The following is an 18,905-nucleotide window of genomic DNA, read 5'->3' on the forward strand; positions in this document are numbered from 1 at the left end:
TTAACCCACCAGCCACTCCTTGGAAGGAAGGTTGTGCAGTAGTGATGCCGCCTTGGAAACCCAAGGAGGGGTCGCTATAAGTTGGGTCAGACTTGAGGGCACATAACAACAGCATATCAAAAATGTAAAATTATTATTTACCAGCAAAAATTGTAAGTTTTACCAGCAAAATCTACTCATCTGGGACGGTTCACCAGCAAGTGGTCAGGATCGGAGGTGAGGGTTTATTTTGGCGGCCCAGTCTTCTGGGCATCGTCTTAGCTTCTCAGGTCTGTAGCTGTAGGCCGTGCAGGACATTGTGATAACAGATACCTAGCATTAAAGCTGCCTTTCTAGAAAGGAGAGCCCAGTCCTGGCCTCCCTGCCCTTTTTTGCCTGTGGTAGAGTGGCAGTCGGGTTCAGTGACAGCTGCCATTGCTGGGACTCTGGGTGACAAGATTCTTTTGCTGTGCTGATCGATCAGTGTCCGCATTTGCATATCTCCCTCTTCAAGGGCGAGAAGGTCTTTGTGAAGGTCAGTTGATTTCATTAGCATGGAGACTTGGGAGTCCATCTGGTTGCTGATATGGGGAGCTGGCCTCTCCTGCGTAGTCGATCCTTGTTAGGGCCCACTGTGCCACAGGTGTCTCCTCTTCTGTCCAGGGTCATAGTTTCATTTCCCTCTTCCTCCCTGCATTTCTCCAGCAGGACCAGCAGAATCTCTGCTTCCCACCCAGGGGGTACAGGGGAGGGGACCCCAATCAGACTGGCTGAATCACTGTCCACCCACCTGCACTCCCCTTCAGCTAACATGACCAGGTGTCTTTGCCCAGAGTACTCTTGACCCGCTCGGGCCACTGGGCCTCGCCTGGCACAGCTGCCTCTTCTCTCTACCTGTGAGAGAATGCCCACGTGGTGTTCATTGCCCAGCACCAGTGCCAGCTCTGCCTCCTGCTTTCCCTAGTTCAGCACTCCCCTCTAGTACTCGTGCCACTCTCAGAGCCTGTATCATGTGCTGTCCTGTGTCCCAGACAAGCATGTCCTTGTTGCTCATTCCCAACTAGATTACAGAGGGCCTGGTACATAGAAGGAACATTGTGCAATGAGTGAATGTGAGTCACCTGAAGACAAGCTATATGAATACATACTGTTTCTCCTGCCTGAAATGATTTTCCCCTCCTTTACCTGGCTGGAGAGAACTCTGGGGTACAGTGGTTAAAGAATTCAACTGCTAATGAAAAGGCCAGCTGTTCAAACCCACCAGCCGCTCCATGGGAGAAAGATGAGGCACTCTGCTTCTGTGAAGATTTACAGTCTTGGAAACTCCGTGGGGCAGTTCTGTTCCGTGCTGCAGGGTCGCTATGATTGGAACCAACTTGATGGCAGCGGGCTTTGGTGACCTGCCTGGGCAGGTTCTACTCTTCTTGCTAACTCAGCTCTATAGTATTGTCTGGTCAATGAAGCCTGATGTGGCCTCCCAGGTGGATTTACTTGATTCATCTTTTATGAGCCAACAGGACTCAATGTCTGTCTCCCATTATGGTGTTTAACCCTTTGTATGCTAATTATCATCTCACCAAGCTGCAAACACCTAAATGACAAGGGTCCAGTTGTGGTTGTGTTCCTAGCACAGTGCCTAACCATCACAGGAACTGTATGGCTTTGTGTGATGATTGCATGAGTGACTAGCTGCCCAAGCCTGCCCTGACTTGAAACCCGGCGGTTATGGCTCACAGGTATTGAGCACTTACTAGGAGTCAGACACTTTTCTAACTTCTTCACATACCTCATCTTACTGAATCCTCACAGTTGCCCTGTGATGTAGGTATTAAGTGCCTTCCCCATTTTGTTGTTGTTATGTGTTGTCGAGTCAGCTCCAACTCGTAGCAACCCTGTGTACAACAGAACGAAACACTGCCTGGTGCTGCGCCAGCCTCACAATCCTTGCTATACCTGCTCCTATTGTTGCAGCCACTGTATCCATCCATCTCATTGAGGGCCTTCCCCTTCTTTGCTGACCCTCCACTTTACCAAGCATGATATCCTTCTCCAGGGAACAGTCCCTTCTGACAGCATGACCAAAGTAGGTGAGATGAAGTCTGGCCATTCTTGCTTCCAAGGAGCATTCTGGCTGTACTTCTCCTAGGATAGATTTGTTAGTCCTTCTGACAGTCCATGGTATTTTCTATATTCTTTGCCAACACCACAACGCAAAAACATCAACTCTTCTTTGGTCTTCCTTATTCATTGTCCAGCTTTCACATGCATATGAGGCAATTGAATACCCATTTGACAGATGAAGAAATAGAGGCACAGAAAGCTGATGTAAATCTCCAAAGGTTGCACTGTGGGGCTTAGAACTCCCATGGTTTAAACCGCAGTGCCCACTGATCCAGTCTGATTAATGTCTCTTTGCACAATGGTCCTCTTTCTTGGACACTGACCAGGGGCAGTGCTTGAGGACTTACCTGGAGCCTTTGTATTGCCTCCTTTAAATCTTTTTCCCTTTGCCTTAAACCTCATCTTCCGGGCACTGGTGCTTCTGGTGCTTTGTGGCAAGAAATAGACTTAAGAGAGCCATGTGTTAGCCTGCAAGGGCACATGCCAGCTCCTGCCACCTCCCAAGCAAGTGCTTAGTGCATTTGGGAGCAGAATGGTTAGGAGAGAAGCAGTGTAAGGTGGTTTGTCGGCCCAGCAACAGGACTTAATGGCCACGTTTATTGGGAGGTGCTTGGGAGCTGGTGGATGCTTCATTAGGCAACTAATGAGGGCTTTTTGTTTAAATTATGTTGTTCTTGTGAATATACACAGCAGTACAAACACCAGTTCAACAGTTTCTACGTGTACCTTTTAGTGACTTTGAGTTGTTCAACTATTCTCACCCTCCTTTTCTGAGCTGTTCCTCCCCATTAACGTGACCTTACTGCCTCCTAAGGTTCCTCTCTAACCTTTCGCGTTGCTGTTGTCAGTTCGATTCCTTATAGATAGTTCTTAAAAAAGCCTGATGCTAAGGGCTGATCTTTTTTTTTTTTTTTTTTTTAAACTGGTTAAGCTAAACTATCATTTGGTTTTATGAAAACTTCAGAGGATGGTTTATTAATAAGGGTTTAAGAAACCACTGTGGCTTAGGGAGCTGTCTGGGTTCTGGTGAGATCTCCTCCTCTAGGGATTTGAGGAATGCCCTGTCATCCTTGACCTGGATTTATTTATTCTTTAACTCTACAAATATCTATTGAGTTCTCTCTATGGACTCTTAACCTGGAGTGGTCAATGGGAGCATATTACATGGACCCTACCCTCCATGATTAATATTAATCTAGTATGATTATAAGACATAACTGCAGGGAATCATACTGTGGACTGTCCATCATGCAAACCTGCACTATGTATGTGAGAAGTGTGGAAAGGAGACAGTATTACAAAAGGGACCACAGTGTAGTGAGAGACCTCTGGCCTGGGAATCCCAGATTTGGGTTCTATTCCTTGATATTTTCAATGTGACCTCAAGCCAGTCACCTTACCCTTCTAGGCCTTTTTTTTTTTTTTTTTTTTTGGGTCATCTGTGAAATAAAAGGACTGGCTTAGAATAGATTGCTAAGGTTCCTTTCAACTCCCTCAGCCTGTGATTCTTAGTGAAAGGTTATCAAAACATGACTTCTGATTAACTGATTGATATGTAAGTAGTATAGTCAGTAAGTTCTAGGAGTTAGAGAAAGCAGGTCCTAGGTAGGAGGCAGACTGCTCAGGACACATGGGATGAGAGGATACATGATCAGGCTGGTGGGTGATACCCCTTCAGAGGTATACTTGGCTATAAAAACAGGTGGCTTTGAAGCCCAGGTTGACCCCTTCCTGGTTTATTCTGGTTTCTCCCAGGTCCCTGCACCCCTGAAGTCCAACCAGCCAGACTTGTCCCCTGACTGTGAGGGCTGAGCCACCCACCCACTTTCTACTTCCTTCACCCTCCTCACTGCAGAGGGGCCTTCCCCAGCAGGGCAGTGGTAAACACAGGACCTCAGCTGCCTCCAAGCTTCCGGGAACCCAATCCCCTTCCCCCGCAGCAGACACAGGGATGAGAAACAGGGCCATCAGGTAGTGTTTATGTAAAACAAAAATGAACATTTCCCCCTGCCCCTCCTGGCTTCACAAGGAGCCTGGCCCATGAAGGAGACTTAATCAGTGACTCTCCAGTGGGGTACGTGTCCCCAGGTCAGCCACAACCTTGCTGTCTGTGAAATGAGATTCCTGCTAACCATAAAGAATGGTGTTCAGCATTATTGTAGAGCTACTAGCCAACATGAAACCTTCCTCTGTGTGTGTGTGTGTGTGTGTGTTTTCCTTAGACCTGGACTCAGTGTTCCCTTTCTTCTTCTGGATCCTCCTGCCAGAGAGCAGATGGGCTGGGAGATGATTTACAAAGAGCTCCCAGTTACTGTTGTGTTAACTCCGCTGTGGGTCAGATCAGATCCTCACCCAAGCACTCTCTCCCAGCCTTGTCCCTGAGTTCCTTGTTGGATCATCTTTCCTTATCCACTAGCGTGAGCTCAGGGAAGAACAACGAATTTTACCCTAAATAGATATAATTAAGAAGTAATTATGTGTTCCAGAAAACTCATAATGTAGTCTCAAGCCAAATAAAATTTGCAGTCTGAAGTTATGCGTACAATTGCATGGCCATTTGAGGTTAGTCTTTTTTCAAAATATAAACTGGATCTGGTCTGATCATTGCTCAAAGCCACCCCCAGCTGTTTCCCATCCCACTTCCATACCACCTTCCTGTTCCTCAAACATACTCTGTCGCCACCACAGGGCCTTTGCATCTCCCTTCTTCTGTACTGGAAGTCTCCTCCTCTAGACTTTCTGGTGGCTGCCTTCTTCATTTCATTCGATTCTGTGCTCAGATATCACCTCTACAGTGATGACTTACTTGATCATCTAATTTAAACATCCCTATCCCACCCCGACCCCTGCTGTATTTTCTTCCAAATACTAGTATCTGAAAATCTATTACAGTCATGTACCACATAAAATTCATTCAGGCAGCATTCAACTGCATATAAGCTCATGGTCCATAGGTTATAATAGAATTCAGAAATACCATTTGGAAAATGGGACGTAGCGAATGCAGTAGCTTCCCGCACATGACACGTGTATCTCCTATCTCTTGTCTACAGAGCAGTTGGGCTGTCATGTATCTAATGGTATAGTATGTATATTAGCTATAATGCATATGTCTTGATAGCCATATTAAAAGTCAGGGTTACTGGCCTACACATGTACTGTACTTTCTGTCATTATTTTAATGTGAACTTTCCTTACTTACCAATAAAAAGTTTACCTATAACAGTGTACGCTTCGACTCACAAGCAGCTGCATCCAATCTCCTGTATTATGTGTTTCTTAAGTGTTGTAGCATTATCTCTTTGTTTCATTTTCTGTCAAAAATATTACCATGAAGAGCATCATGGCTCCCAAAGCTATCAAAACCAGTGCTAGTGATAGCAGCAGCAAGAGGCAAAGGAGAGGTAGCAATTTGGAAGTGAAACAAAGGGTTATTAAACAACACGAAGGTGGAAAAATCAGCAGATGCTGTTGCTGGCTGTGAGGCATATCTGTTGGCTAAGTATTTAACATGGTGTCTGTAAACATCCCATTTCACAGACTGTGTCCTAGACATTAAGCCATACATGCCTGTATTGTTTTCACTTACTTGTCTATCTTCCCTTACCATGATGTCAGTTTTTTGAGAGCAGCATCTTGTTCATCACTTCCTTCCAGACACCTAGCCCAGTGCCTGACCCATAGTAGGGACTCTGTCTGCTCAGTGAATGCAGAGTGCCTGTGTATCTAGAAAGGAGGGGGCCATGACATTGGGTAAGGGAATCCTACATTGGAAGAGCTGGGAGGAATGGCACAGGATGAATAAATGTTACCTCACTGCTTCATTCATAATGAACCAGCTCCCCTTCCTGCCTTGTAAAGGATCCTGACAAGTTCCAGTTTGGCCGCACCAAGATCTTCTTCCGGGCAGGCCAGGTGGCATACCTGGAGAAGCTGCGGGCCGACAGGTTCCGAGCAGCCACCATTATGATCCAGAAAACCGTTCGGGGCTGGCTGCAGAAGGTGAAATACTGTAGGCAGAAGAGGGCCACTCTAACCCTGCAGAGGTACTGCCGAGGATACCTGGCCCGCAGGTGAGCCAAGCCGTCTCCCTGTTGTTCATATCTGGGGCAGTAGAAGGTGGAGCAGGGAAGGGCTTGTTGGTCTCTCTCATCATCTGTAGTTTGAGCAGCTCCTGTTAGGCCCTGTCTGTCTTACACCCACTTCAGGGAACAGGTCTGGTTCTCAGGTCTCCTGGTTCCTCCATCCCACCAGCATGAATCCAGGATGAAATGGTTTTGCAGTAGACCAACCATTCTTCCTGTGCCTAAACCCCCAAAGTAAAAATAACTTATTTTAAAAAAAGAGCAAATTCAGCCTTTCTTTCCCAGTTAACTTATACTCAACCTCATTATTTATACCACCAGTTTCTGAATTCCTTGGGATTTGGGGAATGAGGGCTGGAAAGGTTCTGGGAGATCCCTTTTGACTGCTAACCAAAAGGATGGTGGTTCAAACCCACCAGCCACTCCTCAGAAGGAAGATGGGGCAATCTACTTCCATAGTGATACTGCCTCGGAAACCCAAGGAGGGGTCGCTATGAGTCGGGTCTGACTCGACGGCACATAACAGCAGCAACAACAACAACAGACAGTCCAAAGAAAGAGTGATGTGTCCAAACACAAGCCAGTACCTCGGGGCAGGGCAAGCCTGCCTTAGCCCAGTGCTGTGCAGAATAAACTGTTTGTAGTTCTCCACTCCTAGCTGATGTCATTGCATAGATGAGATGGCTGAAGCAGTCTGCACTGTCTTCACTGAGCTAGGTAACGAGGACCTGGTTCCCGAGAAGACCACACCTCCAGGCTTTCACATTAGTCAGCAGATTTGGGACCAAGCCTGGGCTCAAGATCAGGGAACTCTCCAACTAGGAAATTTTTTGGAGAAGTGATATAATTGCCATGAAATGTTACATTGGGCAGCCAACATTTCATGGGTGGCTGCTCAATCATCTCTGCTTAAATCTAGGAAAACAAGAAAGTCATCCTTTGTACCATAAAAGCTTAACCCCCTTTGCTCACCGTAAGGTGTTTACCCAAGCATAACCAGAAACATTGAGTACATTAAGTGTCGTTAATTACCTCCCAACTGTTGAGAGACCAGCTTCCGAACAAAAGTTATAGAAATGAGAAGACTGCTGGTGATCTCAATACTAAGCAGTAGCTGACATTGTGTGCCAACTTGTCATGTCATCATTGGTGTCCCTGTATACAGGGCTCGGCCTCAGCTCCGCATGGGTGAGGTTATAAAGCAGAGTTGGCCTTCATTCTCCTCATGGGGAATTTATATTCTAGTGCATATGCAAGACCTGTATGTGGAGAAAGCACCTATGAGAGCTAGGTAAGTGGTCATTTCAGCAAGCAGGTGGGGTGGGGTGGGGTGGGGGCCAGGCAGGCCACGTCATCCTCACTGGCTGCATTTGAGGCCTCCTAGGATCCTTTCTAGCTTCTGAAGCCCCTGGGTGGTACAGACAGTAAATGTACTGCTTATGGAAAGGTTGTAATTTTGAATCTACTCAGTTGCCTCAGAAGAAAGGCTTTGGCAATCTGCTTGTGAAAAATCAACCGTTGTAAACCCTGGGGACACAGTTCAACTCCGACACACGTGGGGTCGACATGAATTAGAGTCAAATTGATGGCGAATGTTTTGTAATTGTTAACATTCTGAGTCTCCACTTGAGCGTTTGAGATGGACCTGGTACCCAACAAAACCCTTGAGAAGGGTAGAAAGTGTTAGACTTACTTTCTGTCTTCACTGGGAAAGGGTGGGAATGCAGAAATGAAACAGAAGAGAGTTGTTGATGTCCACATTCAGTACATCCCAGGCAGAAAGGATGGAGGAACGAGGAAATAGGGAGGAACCAGTGTGAGCCTGAGAAGGTCTTATTCATTCAGCAAACAGTCACTGAGCACCGACTATGCTTGGCCCTGTGCTAGATGTAGGGGACACCAGGATGACTGAGGTACAGCCCCTGATATCCCTAAGCCCAATGAAGATCAGAGGGACTGAGGACTGTTCAGATTGCTGTGAGGGGCGTGCAGGTGGGAGTGGTCAGGCAAGGATCAGAGTTGTACTTAGAATGCATTTTAGGCCTGTGCAAAGACCTTGGACAACTTGGAGAAAGCTGTTGCTGTTATTTTGAGCCTGAGCCTCAAGTGCCTGGGCATCACTAGAATCAGCAAGGAGATGAGTTAGTTTGGGCTGGAGTTGTCCTGGTAGAGCCATGGGGGAAGGGCTAGGCTTCATGAACAGCGGCCAGCAAGGCCACACTGTGACACTGCCCATTCCCACCCCGCAGGCTGGCTGAGCATCTGCGGCGGACCAGGGCAGCCGTGGTGTTCCAGAAGCAGTTCCGGATGCGCAGGGCCCGCCTGGCCTACCAGCGGGTACACAGGGCTACCGTCGTCATCCAGGCCTTCACTCGGGGCATGTTTGTGCGCAGAGTCTACCGCCAGGTACGTCAGCAGCAGCCACCCCAGGGCCTCCCAGGATGCAGCTTCAGAACTAAAGCACCAGCAGCAAGTGACAACTCGTCACCGACACGAGCATGCATGGGGTACTCCTAACTTCCTTTTAAGTGCTTTCATGTCTCTGCAAACTGAGGCCTTGTCAGGGTCCTATGAGGCAGGATGGGTATATGTTCAGCAGCTGAGTCAACTACCTGAGGGCTTATGGTCAGCAGAGCCTGGTGACCCATCTTGGGCTCTTCTAGATTTGAGAGCAGGAGGCAATTTTAGAAATCACATGCTCTAGCTCCTCCGTTCGATGAATTAGGAACCTGAAGCCCAGCAAGGTGAAGTCAGGAGAGGGTCCCAACCTCCCTACTGCCAGGCCATTGCATGTCTCATGATTCCAGTGAAGCTGAAATACCGGGGCAGGGAGTCCTGAGTCATGACACAGCCATGCCACCAAATCACACCAACACAACTGAAGCTCAATGCCAAGATGATACAGATAGATTAGAAGGAAATGTCTTAAAAAAAAAAAATTTCAAAAATGAACATCTGTCTTTGATAAGAAAATACGCTATTCCCTAAATAATGAAAGTAAAGCACTAAATTAATAACCCAAAAATAAGGCCAGGTATCAGAGTAGAGCACAGCATAACAGAACTTGTGGACAAACCCAGGCCAGTGGGAGAGTCTGAAGATTCTTGAGAGATAAATGACATCTGTGTGATGTCACCATGGGAAAGACAGGTGACATTTGTGAGGCAACCAGCTCAGTGCAGCACATGAAGAGAGCAAGCACAAGGTCTGGACCCCGGCCCTTCCTTTCATAACCTGTGATGTTGGACATTTGTATGTGGATTAATTTCCTCCACACGCATTTATTTTGCAGAGTATTCAGGAGAGAACATCAAGAATACTTTAATTTCTTTAGTGGTTTTTTTTAGTTGGAGGCTGACCCTCTGGTGGACAAAACAGTGAATTACAAGCCAAGGGTCGGCTCTTCTGTTAACCTGCTGTGGACTCCCTTGAGTATCTCATTTCATCTCTCCAACTCACTACCAACAGGACAGGGTCTTCATCTGGATAATTTTTAGGTCCCTCCAACTTGAGGGCTTTAACAATAAAACAAACAAAAAATAACACTGAGTGTGATGGCAGCTGCTTCCCTGTGGCTACACAAGCTGTAGAACCTAGCTAAAACTTGATCCTAAAACCCACTTTAAATCTGTGGGAGGCCTGTTCTCCTTGTATCTCCTAGGTGGACCTTGGCTGTCAGTCCGTGCAGTTACGTAAGCTTTCCTTACACCCTATCCTACAGTGCAATCCCACAGAGTGTATGTGCTTGTCCCCTCCAGGTTCTCAGGGAGCACAAGGCCACCGTCATCCAGAAGCACATCCGAGGCTGGGTGGCACGCAGGCGCTTCCAGCAGCTACGGGACGCAGCCATTGTCATCCAGTGTGCCTTCCGGATGCTCAAGGCCAAGCAGGAGCTGAAGGCCCTCAAGATCGAGGCCCGCTCAGCAGAGCACCTGAAGCGCCTCAATGTGGGCATGGAGAATAAGGTGGTCCAACTGCAACGGAAGATTGACGACCAGGTCAGTGTCAAGAATGCCCACTCAGGTGTTGGGGAGTGGGGGCGAACCAAGGGCATGTGTGAGAGAGACCTACAGCTTCCTCAGGGAACTACACCTGCCAGAGACCTAAGGGAGCATGGATGTCTTCAGGTATTGTCCCACCTGGTGAGAACATTACTAACTGTGGTGGCCAGAATAATGGTGCCCAAAAATGTCTGTGCCGCTATCCTTGCAACCTGTGAGTACCTTACCTTACATAGCAGAAGGGGTTTTACAGGTGTGTTTAAGTTAAGGATCTTGAGAAGAGGTGCCTGTCCAGGTTGGTTTGCAGTGATGCTAGGTCAGGGAGGAGAGCACATCTGGCACAGGAGGAAACCCCCCAAAAGCAGTTGCCATCAAGTCAATTCTGACTCATGGTGACCCCGTGCATTTCAGCGAAGAACTGTACACAGGGATTTCAGTGGCTGGGACCTTTCAGAAGCAGAACACCAGGCCTTTTTCTGAGAACCTGTGGCCAGCTCTTCTATTAGTAGCCAGCCACTTAGCCATTTGGGCCACCCAGGAACTGTTGCTCAGAGAGACAAAGGAAGGGAAAAGAAGAGTTCTGCTCAGTGGCTATTTGCAAACTGTAAACACAAAGCGGACCGTGGTGGTGGTGGTGGTGGTGGTGGTGGTGGGACTGTAGTTGACACTTGCATGGTCAGATTTTTACCCATTAGCCCTCCATGCAAAGTGCTGTCAGAGGGAGAGTGGCTTTGACTCTGCTGAGCTGTCAGGGTCCCTGGGTGGGGGACTGGCCACCTCGTATCCCATCCCCAGGCTCTGCATCAACACTCTGCTGGTTTGCAAAGCTGACTGGAGAGGTTAAAAATAAATCTGGTATTTTACAATCCACGTGCTTGAACATCAAAGAGAAACAGATTTAAAAGGCCTATTTTTAAAAAAAGCTCTTTGCCTTAAGCTTCCTGCTTGGCAAACATCTGTGACTGTTGGCAGCAGACCATCCTGTGTGCCAAGGGTGAGCCGAAGGGGTAGGGGGCGTGGATTGGCTCCTGCTTTCTTCCACCCCTGTTTATGTGGCCTGACTATGTGCCACTCACCCTTCTGAATGCCTACCTCTCATTTAATTCTCACTACACCCCATGAGCTAAACATTAATATTATTCCTGTTTTGAAGATGGAAAACCTCAGGCACAAAGAGGTTAAGTGGCCAGCCCGAGGTCAGGCAGCCAGTGGCATGGCTGGGATTGAAACCTGGCAGTCTGATTCCAGAGTTGTGCTCTTCGAATGCCTTATTACCTCCCACCAAACTGCCAGGTCCCTGCCCACTCGGAGGCTCTTGGGACATGAGAGTAGAACTCCTCAGTCCATGGAGATCCTTAGCCTTGTTTGGGTTCATGCTTATACAGATGACAGCATTGTCCTTGGGACTGGCTGGCTTTTACAGTGGAGTATGTGGCCCAGTGTCAAAGGACATGCTTGGTACTGTGTCACGAGTGGTGGCATCAATGTGACCCCCTTTCCCCACTCTTCAGAGATGCTTGCTCTGTTGGAGTCACTAGCAGATGTGGCCAGCCACTGGGAAGTGCATGGGTGTTATTTCTCCTTCTGAAGCATGGAGAGGGCCTGGGCAGCTGCTGTCCTGCACACAGGGTTATTTAGCCAGAAGGCGAGGCTCCGTGAATGCCTGGGGCCACCAGAGGTTCTCCGGCAACACTTGACAGGGTAAGAGGAGCATGGACTGGGTCTCAGCCAGACAGAGGGCCGAGTTCTGCCTCAAGTTTATCTGCAGGGAGCATTGTTAGGTGGAAATACAGCCTTATTTCTAATTGGGTCTTAGATTCTTCAGTGATCTTCTAAGATCTCTAAGGTACCTTCTAGTTGATAGATTCACTGGTCATGACTCCAGGCTGCACTGTAGAGTCATCTTTTAAATAAAGCAATGCCACTACCAGAGCTCAGGGAAGTAGGAAACTGAAAGTTAAAAAGCCCAAAATTCACATCATTAGGTCTTGCTGGCCCTGGTAGAGAAGACAAAACACCAATTTGGTGCTGAGTTCCCATGCAAACCATAGGAGGAAGGAAACAGTCAGTTACCAGGTTTGGGTTTTGTTTTAGAGAGTGAGAAACGGGGCTGGTTTAAGAGGCTCGGGGCTGTCCTGGTGCTAAGACGTTTCTCCTGTGGTTTTCATCTGTGATGCAGTGAGTCTGACCCCTCCACAGCATCCTTCAGCAGTCAGTGCAGTGACATTTTCCTGTGACCTTTTCTGACAATGTCTCTGTGTTGGCCTCTGGTGTGACATTATTCAGTCAAAATAATTCTTGCAAGGGACCAAAATGATGTCAGCCATGCACTCTGCTGTCTGCCAAACTGGCTTTATTCCTGTTAGAGTGCAAAAACGGCAAGGAGGCCACATGTTCTGACCTCCTCTAATCTCACAAGAGGAAGACAGCAGTAACCCAAGGCCTATTCCTGCAAGGCCAAACATGCTGCCTCCCTCCAGCCCTTTCACCAACCGTTCCTCCCAAAGCACCCACCACCTCTCTCCTGGGTTCGATAATTCACTGCAGTGGCCACACAGAACTCACAGATTACAGGATTTATTAGGGAAGCACCAGGCTACAACTCAAATTCAGGAAGAACGCTCAGTCTCTCTCCCAGCCCACCACCCCTCAGCCAAGAGTCTCTCACAGTCTCTTTCCGGGGTGCGTGTCTCTTGCATCTCTTTCCCAGCAATGTGTGTCTCAGGCGCCCGTGTCTCTTTCAGCAGCAAGTCTTCCTCGACCAGCAGTCTGAGAGAGTTCCACCTCCAGGAGGTCTCCTTTAGAGCCCGCAGGGTGGTCAAACTAGCCAATTATGGCATCAGAACTCTAAGCACCTGAGAGAGAGTGGGCACCTCCCAGAACATTGTTTTGTGCCACTCCCAACAGAAATACTCCAGGTGGACACCTTCAGCAATCAGGAGTTCCTCAGTTGCTCATAGCAAATTCCACCTTGGAGTTTACAAAGACTTATGGGTAGAAAAGCCACACAAAGTAATTTACTATACCACATAGAGTAACTAGGTCTGTGGAGCCTACAACTTTCTATAATTTCAAGCTTCTTTGACCCATGTGATTATATGGTTATGTTTAAATATATTATATCTGAGAAAATATGACACAAATCTATTGAGTCAGTAACTCTTAAATCAACTTGATTCATGATACTTAGTAGGCACTCAGGACATTTGCTAAGTTAGTTCATAGTTTATGATTCACGACAGCATCGATACACATCTGAAAAACAGTGTGCTCCAAGTCCCAGCCTGGGGCCCTCTGTGCCTCAGTTTCCTCATCTGAGAAATGAGGATATTCCACCATCCTTACCATGTGAGAGCTTTGAAAGGAGTCAATGTGTTAAAAAGGAGACCTGGTGGTGCAACAGGTATGCCCTGGGCTGCTAACCAACAGATTGGTGGTTCAAACCCACCCAGCAGCTCCACAGGAAACAACTGGCATCTGCTCCTATAAGTTTGCATGTTGTTGTTAAGTGTCATCAAGTCAGTTTCCACTCACAGCAAACCTGTGTACTACGGAACAAAACATTGCCTGGTCTTGCTCCATCCTCACAATCATTGCTGTGCTTGAGCCCGGCATCACAGCCACTGTGTCAGTCCATCTCATTGAGGGTCTTCCCCTTTTTCATTGACCCTCTACTTCACCAAGCATATATCCTTCTCCAGGGACTGGTCCCTTCTGATAACATGACCAGATTATGAGAGGTGGAGTCTCACTTCGAAGGAGCAATCAGGCTGTACTTATTCCAAGACAGATGTATCCATTCTTCTAGTAGTTTATGGCACATTCAGTATTCCTTGCCAACACCACAGTTCAAAGGCATCAGCTCTTCTGTCTTCTTATTCAGTGTCCAGCTCTCATGTACTGAGAGGCTATTGAAAATACTATGGCTTGAATCACGTGCACCTTAGTTTTCAAAGTGACATCTTTGCTCTTTAATACTTTACAGAGGTCTTTTTTAGCACATTTGCCCAATGTGATATACAGTGTCTGGTTTCTTGACTGCTGTTTCCATGGGTGTTGATTGTGGACTCAAGCAAAACAAACTCCTTGACAACTTCAATCTTTTCTCCATTTATCATGATGTTGCTTATTGGTCCAGTCGTGAAGATTTTTGTTTTCTTTATGTTGAGGTGTAACCCACACTAAAGGCTGTGATGTCTTATCTTCATCAGTAAGTGCTTCAAGTCTTCTTTACTTTCAACAAGGAAGAAGAGGTTACTAAATTAATAATTAATTTTACAGCCTGGAAAACCCTATGGAACAGTTCTGTTCTTTCACGTGGGGTTGCTAAAAATCAGAATTTACTCATCAGCTCATAACAACAGAGTTACTGCATCACAAGCATATGGTACAATGCCTGGCTCATAGTAAGCACCCAGTAAGTGGCGGTGGTGTATGTGGGGTGTGCTGTTTTCATTACACAGCCTGCTTGTAATAATCTGCTTGCTCCCATTCCCTGTCTCCAGCATCTATTGCCCACAGATTGGAGACCACTCAGGGCCTCTGGGTACAGTTTTACAGGTTGTTCCCTACACAAGAGTGCCTAGGTGCAGGGATACCCACCAACCACTGTGATCGAGTTGATTCCGACTCATGGCAACCTTATAGGACAGAGTAGAACTGCTCCATAGGGTTTCCAATGCTTTATGGAAGCAGACTGCCACATCTGTCTCCCAAGGAGCAGCTGGTGAGTTCCAACCACCAACCTTTTAGTTAACAGCCGAGCTCTTTAACCACTACAGGTGCGGGGACAAAGGGGGCTGAAATGTAGCCATGCTCTACTCTCCACCACTCCCCCGATGCTGACCTGAGAAAAGGGCTCTGTCTGTTCTAAGCTGTGCACCTGGGACTGTGTCCTCCCAGAGGGGCAACTTTTCCACACACACACTGAGGGCACCTTTTCTGCTCTACACAAAGGTGCTGCAGAGGCCAGCAGAGGCCCTGGAATCACTGATGGAGGAACAGGTGGACACCATGACTTTCAAGCAAAGATAACATTTTAAGCACAAAAAAGATCTTGCTGTCTTAGTTATCTAGTGCTGCTCTAATGGAAATACCACAGCTGGATGGCTTTAACAAACACATTTATTTTCTCACAGTTCAGGAGGCTGGAAGTTCACATTCAGGGTGCTGGATCCAGGGGAAGCCTTTCTCTCTGTGTTGGCTCTGGAGGAAGGTCCTTGTCCCTTCAGCTTCTGCTTCCTGGTTCCTTGGAGATCTCTGTGTGTCTTGGCATCTATCTTGTCCCATTTCTCCTCTCTGCTCACTTGGTTACTCTCTATTATATCTAAACAGAGACTGACTCAAGATACACCCTTCAGTGATTCTGCCTCATTCACATGACAAAGACAACCCATTCCCAATCAGGATTATAAACACAGGCATAGAGGTTAGGATTTACAGCACGTAATTTCGAGAGGACATAACCAATCCATAACACTTGCCTAATCAAACCTTTAAGGACAAAAATGAACTTTTGAAAAAGTAACAAGTAGCAGAGTCTGGAGTTGTCTTCCCAGACAGAGTCCTTGTTGCCAGTTGAGGAAATATCTGTGCCCTTGTGTGGGAGGCTAAGCCCGGAGCCCAGTGAGCAGCTTCTCGGATATCGGAGGAGCCCAAGGACAGCAGGAGCCTGTCTAGAAAGTCCCAGCCCTCTGCCCGGTGTGGGCCAGCCCCAGCTGGTGCAGGACAGGCCTGGCCAGGTCTCAGATGATACGGAGAGAGGCAGCTCTGGGGAGCTCAGCCTGGCAGTGCAGGCAGGATTCTGGGGGCCTGGGGAGTTAGCGCCCTGTGCTAGCCCCTGCACAAGACTGGGATGCACAGCTATGGGTGCCTGCAGGTAAGAGGACAAAGGCAGGAAACTGCTGAATCCTTTTGGAGGGGGCAGGGTCTTCCTTTCTGATACCCTTGAAGCACAACCAGGACACAAAGTATTCTGCCACAGTGAGTTCCCTGTGACTACTTAAGGAGATGCTCTTGGTCAGCTATTGAAAATCTTTCCACCTGCATCCCAGGCAGCCAGCAGAGAACATCTCTCCAAGGAACTCCTTAGAGGACTCTGAATGATGAAAACAGTGTTTATTGAGCACTTACTATGTACCAGGCACCCAGCTAAGTACTTTAGCTCCCTCAATCTTTATACCATCCCTGTGAGGTAGGAGTTACTAGAGGAGACTGGGGGGGGGCGGGCAGAGAGTTTGAGTCAGACGTGCACAGCTGATCAAAGACAGCGCTGGGGCCTAATCAGATTCCAACCACCCCTCTACCCAGCGCCAGCCACTCCTAAGCCCTCAGTTTCACCAAGTCTGATCTGGGCTTCCTGGATGAATTAGACTCTGCATCAGAGTCTGAGGTGTGACCTCTGTCCGTAGCAGGATGCCATTTTCTGCCTGTCACAGAACAATAGTTCTTCTTGAGGATCCTTTAGGGTAGGAGGGTGTGTCTGCACCCCAGCCAATTCTGTATCTTTTCCCCACCTCCCACACCAGCTCATCTAGAGACCCCCTCAGCCCTGTCCTCCTCACTACTGCTGATCTGATGATACAGGCCATGCTTCACTTCCAGCCAAAGCTGAGATCTTGTCTGAGGGTAGCTAGTCCAGTGCACATTCCCTCCCAGAATCCCCTCTGTCCCTGTGTACAGACCCTCTGCCTCCAGGGGAGAGCCAAGCCAAAGAGGGCAGACACAGGTCTTGGGCTTTTTAAAACAAATGCTGCTTTATTGGATTTTTTTTAGCACTGACTTAGAGCAAGGGTGGCAGGCCTCGCATAAAGTAGATCAGATTGCCACTAGAAGAGTCCCACAGATGGGAGGAGCCTTTGTCTCTGGGTCCATTTAGAAGCGCACTGCTTGCCCACTGGCACGCAGATCACAGTCTTGAGGTCTGCGGCGTGTGCACCATTGTACTGGCTCCAGTAGCTTCCCTCTCACTGCTCCGCCCTGCTTTCCACAAAGTTCCATTTCTGGTGTGGACTAATAATTGATGCTTGATGCCTCAGCTTACTGGTATTTTAGCCAATAGCTCTGTTCTGCTTGGAGTGCCTGCAGAGAATAACAATCAAGAGTAATCAATGACTGTTTGTTGCTTGATTGATTCTTTGGGGAACCCTACTTCTTCCTCTCTACTCTTCACCACTGACCACTTTAGTTGATACTCTCTCCTGTGGAACCAGTATCTTCACCTAAGTGACAGTTTAGCCCTTGGCACCAGCACTGGGAGTGCTTCATGCGTGTGACTCTTATCTTATGGTCCACTTCCCAGTGTCCCTCCACACCTGTCATTGCACTAGGCACACAAGGGACTGCTTCCTACCTGCATCTTGGTTGAGTGGGTACAAGATTGGGTAGCCAGTCTGCAGGGGCACAACACAACGGCTTTTGTGTGGCATCACTCCTGGCGTTCACGTCTCACAGGGTGAGCCACTGACAACAGATGGTGACAGTGATCCCTGGGCCCCACGGAGGGCTTTCTTGGAAGAGGGGATGCTGAAGGGGTCCTTTGTCTCAGAGTCCGCGATTAGGTTGCAGCTCTTTGTGTCAGCAAGTCCAAGGCCCTGGAGGGCTTAGTGCAAAGGAGCAGGGGAACCTAAAAACACAAAGGATACTGATCCCAGAAGTTGGCTACATTATTTTGCCAACTTTAAAACCAGATGTAAGATCTGGCCAACCCAATATAGGAAGCCAACAGCTGTCAGCCACCTCCAGCTCAGAAACAGTCCTTGGACGTTTCAGTAACGTCAGGTTCACAATAGAGTTGTGTTAGGAAGATGCCAGGAAAGCATTTGGACATGTGAGCATGTGAGATATAATGCTACCTTGGAAGTTCCTTTATTTTATGCTTTTTCCTGGCCTCATCACCTCTACTTTATGCTTCTTTCTCCCCTCTCTGTTTACTCATGCTCTCCACAGAACAAAGAGCTCAAGACACTGTCAGAACAGTTGTCTACAGTCACCTCCATACACACCATGGAGGTGGAGAAGCTGAGGAAGGAGCTGGGGCAGTACCAGCAAAGCCAGGGTGTGGACACCAGCCGGGGGCTGCAGCAGGAGGTGGAGAGCCTGCGGCTGGAGCTGCAGAAGGTCCACTCGGAGCGCAGAGTCCTGGAGGACGCCCACACCCGGGAGAAAGACGAGCTGAGAAAGGTATGCTGGAGGCCAGGGGCTGGAGCACCTCTCAGAGATGGTTCCTTCTTCAGTCTCTGAAATTGCCGTGGATTTCCCCGGAGCTCATGCTCACAAACTGGGTCGTTCCTCTGCACACCAATGGGCCTATTACTTAGTCACCCCAAAATTCAACCTATCCATGCATTCTCAGCCAGTCTGGAAGCTACAGATTTTCCCAGTGGGACCTGCATCAGTAAACCAGACAGCCTAGAGTTCCCCTTTAGCAGGCCATACCCCCAAAATAGGCAGACTTGTCTAAGTCAGAAATGCCGAGGTCTTTCTCATGTACTTCCTGACTGGATAGCCCTCTCCTCCCCTGCTTAGAAGGGGTATATGGATTCCACCCCCTGGAGGCTTTAGCGTCCCCAAGGGGCACTTCGGAAACACGAGCCTTTCTTGACAGAATATAATAGACTCCTGCCTCTCCCTGAAAAACTTGGTTGCTCTTTCCTAGAATTGTTGTCCTAGCTCTTAAATAAAATGAAAGCTCAGAATTGATGATAAAAAATAGATAAAT

General features: G+C 47.9%; 1 protein-coding gene across 1 annotated transcript in view; it reads left to right on the forward strand.

The window, feature by feature from the left end:
- The window catches only part of MYO5B (myosin VB), a 351,393-nt gene that overhangs the window by 203,101 nt on the left and 129,387 nt on the right, over positions 1-18,905 (forward strand). Inside the window, exons 20-23 of the mRNA XM_007943854.2 lie at positions 5,962-6,173; positions 8,435-8,591; positions 9,944-10,183; positions 18,134-18,367. Of these exons, the coding sequence (XP_007942045.2) occupies positions 5,962-6,173; positions 8,435-8,591; positions 9,944-10,183; positions 18,134-18,367 (843 nt within the window). The remainder of the gene's footprint in view (positions 1-5,961; positions 6,174-8,434; positions 8,592-9,943; positions 10,184-18,133; positions 18,368-18,905) is intronic.

This window comes from Orycteropus afer, unplaced genomic scaffold (genome assembly GCF_000298275.1).
Source record: "Orycteropus afer afer isolate SDZICR_OR568_19922 unplaced genomic scaffold, OryAfe1.0 scaffold00113, whole genome shotgun sequence".
Taxonomy (NCBI): Eukaryota; Metazoa; Chordata; class Mammalia; order Tubulidentata; family Orycteropodidae; genus Orycteropus; species Orycteropus afer.